This window comes from Vombatus ursinus, unplaced genomic scaffold (assembly GCF_900497805.2).
Source record: "Vombatus ursinus unplaced genomic scaffold, bare-nosed wombat genome assembly UNPS02014768.1, whole genome shotgun sequence".
In the NCBI taxonomy this organism is placed as follows: domain Eukaryota; kingdom Metazoa; phylum Chordata; class Mammalia; order Diprotodontia; family Vombatidae; genus Vombatus; species Vombatus ursinus.
This window is the reverse complement of record NW_020954546.1, coordinates 5719592-5726173: the sequence shown is the minus strand read 5'-3', so window position 1 is coordinate 5726173 and position 6582 is coordinate 5719592. Positions and strand designations below refer to the sequence as shown.

General features: G+C 35.7%; 1 protein-coding gene across 1 annotated transcript in view; it reads right to left on the bottom strand.

Moving 5' to 3' along the window:
* Positions 1–303: 303 nt before the first annotated feature.
* Positions 304–6582, bottom strand: part of LOC114043112 (HORMA domain-containing protein 1-like) — a 30502-nt gene continuing 24223 nt past the window's right edge. Inside the window, exons 14-15 of the mRNA XM_027862061.1 lie at positions 2628–2699; positions 304–798 (exon numbers count right to left, since the gene is read on the bottom strand). Of these exons, the coding sequence (XP_027717862.1) occupies positions 715–798; positions 2628–2699 (156 nt within the window). The 3' untranslated portion in view covers positions 304–714. The remainder of the gene's footprint in view (positions 799–2627; positions 2700–6582) is intronic.

Sequence of the window (6582 nt, the reverse complement as noted above, 5' to 3'; positions counted from 1 at the left end):
TTGTCATAAGGGATGGCTCTCCAGGAGGGAGAGGAAAGGGATACATAGGGATACAATGCTAATGTAAGAAAGAGAAAATATCAATAAAAACTTACTAAAATAATGTCATACAATAAAATCTGTTGCTGTATGAAATTTGTAAAAACATTTTAAAAGTACCAATATTAGCAATAAATTATAGATCATCATTTTAATACACTATAAAAAAGCACTGAAGAATATTGTTTTAATAATAAAACACAAATGACAGTCACAATTTATATGGTAAAGTTCAAACATACATATAATTGTGAGTCCCCAAAATGTTAATACCTCAATATATATTATTTCAAAGTAGTAGTATTAAAGCAAATTAAAAATTAATGGAAATATTTATAAATGAATAGTCTACCAAATATAGATAATTCAGTGCTAATTGGAAAATGAGTTAACCAGTCATCTGACAATTTTATCTGCCTTTGTCCCACAAACTTCCTCAGAATAGATCAAAATTTGGTTCTTAATTCATAATATTTTAAACTATAGTTAATTCTGAAATGTGTGAGACCTGTTTTAGGTTTACATACATAAAGTTTCAAGTTCATTGGGGGTTGGGTATAGAGGCAGAGGAGACACACCTTAAAATGTAATATTATTACACCGTAATATTATTATTCAATTTAGATAGCATAAATTGAGAAGATCTTTACAAACAAGCAGAAGGGAAAATAATCTCTATATGTAATCCTTTGGTTCATTAAACTTTCTCCTCTTTGGCACTGAATCTTGACTACCGGAAGATTCAAACAGTTGGAGAACCTGTCAAGAGAAAAAACAGCTAAGGAAGGATACATTCTACTGTGCCAATTTGATTGTGAATTTAGGTCTCTTTCTGTTCATTTGCTATTTGAGGTCAGATAGCAGAGTTTTTGATTCTCAATGATATAAGAATTCACATCTTCTTTAAAAAGATGTGACTATTAATATGTGTCCGTTTGCTGATGGCTGCTAAAACAATACACATTTAAAATATGTACTAGGCAATGTCAGATTAAAAAGCATCATGCTCCCCAAATAAGCAATTTTAATCTCTTGTCGATTTCATATTACTGCCCTTCATGAACTCTATATACTAAGCAACATTGTACTACAAATCTTTTCCCAATGCTTAGCATGACATCCCCAGTTTCTAGAAAATACTCCCTCTTTATTTCTACTGTTCAGAGTCCTTTTCCATAAACACTTAGCATAGGCTGCTACCTCCTTTGTGAAGTCTAGCATTTAAAAGTGTTCTCCAATCCTCAAATTTTTCTAAAGTATTTTGTTTGGATGTATCCTTTGCCAGCATCACAGATCTTGTGTTTTATGTATGTATCTATATATGGTCCATATATGTGTAGTAATACATATACAGACACATACCTGCACATGGGTATGTATATATGTATCTATGTATTTATGTGTGTATATGTTGTGTTCCCTCTATTAGAAAGTAAGCTATTTGAGGTTAAGGACTGGATCATTTTTTATCTTTGTATCCCATGTGCTTAGCACATTACCATTAACATAGTAAATATCTAATGAATGTTTAACTCAACTGAACTGCAACGACAGAGAAATACTTTATGAAAGGCAAATGCAAAAATGTCTTTCCTTTGGAATTACATAAGATTAAGATTAGGGCATTATTAACATGATTTCCTGAGCTTACATTAATTTTCACAAAGATTTATATTGGGAAAAAAGCTATCAGTATAGACTATACTTCAGGAATCACTTTATAGAAAATTGTTAAAACTCTGAATTTCATTGGGAGGAAATGGGAAGCCCATATTTTAATTTTACTACAGGAAAATGTGCTTAGAACTTTAATTAGTTCTTTAGAAAAGGTATTACATCAATCTAAGTTAATATCATATATTTAAAACAATTAGCATAAATTTAAAGTGAAAGTAGTTGTGAGCTGTTTATTTTCTTAAATACTTCAAATGAGAGGGTTTTATTCTTTTTAAAACATTTGTTGTTTTTTAACTTTAATGTAGTATTACACCTTTCCTAAAGTGCTACTCAGAAGCTTCATTGTGTCATGAAGGTGACCCTAGAAATTCTGGAAGACTATGTCAACAGAGCACAGCTGTGGCAGGGCCTATTGGGCTGGAAAGGCATTGAGCATTGGGCCAGCAGCAGACTATATGCCTGTTATCTTAGGACCAGGCATCAAAGTTTGGAGAAACCAAAAAGGTTAGCTAAACACGGATGAAATTTTTGGCCACAGCAACTCACTAAGACCATGATGGTTGCTCAGTGGAGTGAATACTCTCACTGACAAAATCATGGCTCCTTGAAGTACACAATAATATCTGATGTAAATCACTGATATAAATGATCTGATGATTTAGGAGAACAAGATTCTAACTTTATTACAAATGGTATGTGGGACAAAGTATCTTACTGAACAATTAACTCACTTTTAAAATCAACATTTATACCAAGAACTGACTATCAATAATATAATAGATGCCCCATAGAAAGCCCATTTTCTATCCTATTCACAATTTTAATGCTAGCTTATGGCGATATTCTGATCGTTCATATTTCATACAACATATACCACAGCAATAAATTTTCTATAAACAACATAAATTTACCTTTCGCCCTGATTCAGGTCGACTCCTCTTCCTAGTTTCTTTACATGGCTTCATTGGCTGATTTCCATAAGCCTGAAGAGAGACAAAATAATTGGTTAGCTTTCAAAGTAGCAAGGCATTACTTGGTCAAACGCAGATTTCCCTATCATTGTCATACCAAATCTCATATCTAAAATGACCATAGAAACTTCAGAATGATGAAAAAAAAGAAAGTAGTTACCTTATTCTTCCCCGCAGGAAAACTTTTTTTTTATAGACACTTGCAATGTTTCTTCAATTTTTATTTCCCTGATAAAAATACTGCTACAGCACAAAACATAAGTATGACAATACAAATATTGCTAATATATAGCAATAATACTGAAAGCTATAGCTGTGAACATTTAATAATTCATTTAACAAACATTTGTTATGCATCTATGTCTAAAGCACTCTGAGAAGCACTGGGATTCAAGGACAAAAATAAAAGCAGTTCTTGCACTCAAGGAGTTTATACTCTACTAGAAAATGTGCAACATCCAACATATACACAGAGAAGGAAATGTGAGATAACTTGAGCAGAAAGCACCAGTCATTAGAAGAAATCCAGAAAGGCTTCAAGGAGAAGGTGGCACCTGAACTGAGCCTTGAGCAAAATTAATGATTTCAAGGAGTAAAGGTAAAGAAGGACGTTCATTCTAGTCATGGAAGACAGCATGGAACAGATGATGGAATGCTAAGTTCTAGTATTGGCAAGTAGGCCAATTTGGCTGGAATAAAGTGTTTGAAGGAGAGTAAATACGAACTCAGTTTAGAAAGGTAGGCTTGATCCAGATTGTGGGGAGCATTAAATCCCAGGTGGAAAGAAAGGCTTGCTACTTTATTCTAGAGTCAATAGAAAGCCACTAATACTTTCTAAGCTCTGACACAACATAACTAAGACTGTACCTTATAAATATTATTTTAACAGCTACATGAAAGAGGGATCAAGTTGGGAAGAGGACTGAAAAAGGAAAATCAATTAGGAGGCTGCAGTAATCCACTCCCAAAAGGGGAAGAGCCTAAACTAAGGTCTCAGTGTCAGTGGAAAGAAGTAACTCATGAAACGATGTGAAGGTAGAATTAACAAGGCTTGATTACAGATTAGATATGGAAGATGAGCAAGGAAGAGTGAAGGTGTCGCTAAGATTATGAAGATGAGGAACAGGTTTAGGGAGAAAAAGAACTAAGTGCATTGTAGAATTGTTGAGTCTGAGTAGCTAATGGGACATCTAGGTGGAAATATCCTGTACACACTTGGTAATGTGGAACTGGGGTTCACGAAAGAAGTTGGGGCTGGTTATATAGATTTTTTAGTTATTTATGTAGAGTTGATAACACTGCTCAACACATATTTTGTCATATAAAAATTTTTGATATTTTATTTGTATATATTCATGCTGAATTCAAAAGTGCAGATAGAATTTCTTAAACACCCATCATTATTGTGATATTTTGATCTAGATTATTTGTAAAGAGTATCTGACATACGTGGAGACCCCATCAACTTGCTGAAACAATCTCTCTACCAGGAGGACTCCAGTGCTTCTGGAAGAATCATGATGACTTGAAAAGGAAGTGCCCAAAAAACTGAAACACGTGAAGCAGGAGTGTGCTGGCAAATGTTTAACAACCGGTTCTCCAAAAATATGTGCATGATACACTGTTAAAATTAATCTGCATTATTAACATGCTCTCCATCACTTTCATATGTGTAGACAACCACCAAAACAATAAAGCCCTGTGGTTGCCCATTTCTGAGGTGCAAATATTCACAGTGAAAATTTAACAATCAACTTTCCCAATCTGGTATAAGCTGTCTGTAGAACAGCCTCGCATTTGTGCAGACATACTATAATTGGTTGGGAAGAACCTTTTTCAACTGGTTACATAGCTAGGACAGTTGGCATCTTCCAGAAGGCCTGTGTCAGTTCTGGTCCCCTCTTTTTGCCTCATTTGTGTCTAAGGGAGTTCACAAGGAGAGGCCATGCTATAAAAGGAAACAAGCTTTAGGGCCTTCGCCTCTGAGGCCACAGATCCCCCAAGAAGTGATCCTCTGTCCTTGGCTGTCTGGTTTATTCTTTTCCCTTCTAGGGGCAGAGAGTAAAGTCTCCAATGGAGTCAGAAGAATGAGTCACGGGAACCTGAGAGTCAGATTGGAGGCAAGATGTTGCTGCCAGACTCACATCAATGCCCCAAAGTGCAAGGAGGGATCTTCAAGAGTAACTTTTGGGACTCCCAGCAGTGATCCCACATCTTGGATGGACGAGTGCTATGTAGTAACTGAGGGAAGTTATCATCTTATCATCTTCATCCTCCCCTTCCCGCCCCCCTGAGACTAAAGTGATATAGGGACTATATCCCTGAGGTATTGGCAAAAATATTTGTATATCTGTTCTTATACAAATATTTTTCCCAATACCTCAGGGGCATTTTTGTTCAATTGTGTGTCAGGTACCATTACATAAACAGCATTACTGTTTCTAATATTGTTTTCTCAATTTCTTGTCCTTTGTAAATAGTGGTGTGCATTATTTAAATTCTCATTATGCCTCATGTGTAGATCATCTAAATAATTTTTGTTACGTATGTGGCAAGCTAGCTTTTAAATATGAAGCAAAACTTTACTCTTCCAGTTAAGAAAATAAATTCTGGTTGTAAAATAGGTGATGAGGATAAGTCTTAGACCCTTCACTTGTGCCACATTCTTTTTGTTAGACTACTGACTGACAGCACATAGGGCTCTTATTACACTGTTTACAATTCCTATAGTTTCTATTTTTGTTGGACAAATATACTCCATGACTAAACATACTGTACAATATCCAAATCTACCTTAAGCTGTAAGAATTGTTTTATACAGTGAAGAACTATTTGGACTAAAAGCACCAGAAACTTAGAATCTGGATGAAAAACATGAACCTGATGATTTACACTGTAAGGATGAGACTCACACTTTATCAGACAAGGAAACCAGGAAGGCAATCCCCCACTGTAAGTAGTCTTTTAATCTTAAGATCCTCATTTAATATCTCAAGCATACCTAAATAATCTTCTCATAGCTTAACATTTCCCATATCAATCTTAAAAGGATGAAATCTGCAAGAGGACAACAAAATTTGTTCAAAACATGACATTTTTCTTGAGAAGTGACAAATGTTTTTGGCATATCTGTGGGATATGAAAGTGATTGTTCTTTAATTAGGATTCCAACTTGGGTATACCAAATATTGCTACTTTATTGGGTGTAGTGGAGAATGAATGGACCTATGGGGGCCATTCCATCAAACACTGAGCTGCCCTTCCTGGTTCTTTTTGATTGCACAGATCTGAGGCTGGCTTCTGGTTCAGTAGTAACCCATCACTTAAAGGAGTTGGTGTTTTAGCATGATGTCATAAATCCTGAATAATTCCTCAGTCATTTCCCACAGGTTGGGGTAGGATACTGCAGTAGTTATAAGAGTCTACAGAGTCTGTCTGTCATGCTCCTGGCTTTGGTTCTCCAGGTTTATCAAGTGACTCCAGTTAGAGTATCATGGTATCAGTACATGGTAGCTCTTGCAGAAGGCTGCAGCTGGATGAGATTTGCATAGGGGTCCCTGGATGTCTTTGCCTTCTTCCTGTTTGATCTTTCCTGATCTTGGGCAAATGAATATCCAGAGGTGAATATGTTCAAGACTGGAGGTGGCCATAAAAGTTCAAATGGTCTAGAGGTCCAATGAGAAGTCAGAGCTAAATTGAGGCAAGGTGTGAGAAGCCCTCAACAACTATTCCAGTGTTCTTAAAGAAAAAAGCCACTGAAAGAAGAGGACTGGTTCAAGACTGCCCATTTTACCAGCAGATTTTAGTGCTAAGCCAAGGTGTAATATAAAATGCCTAATTAGCAGTACTACAAAAACACCTGTTCTGATTCAGTTAAAAACATAAGCCTTTCAGC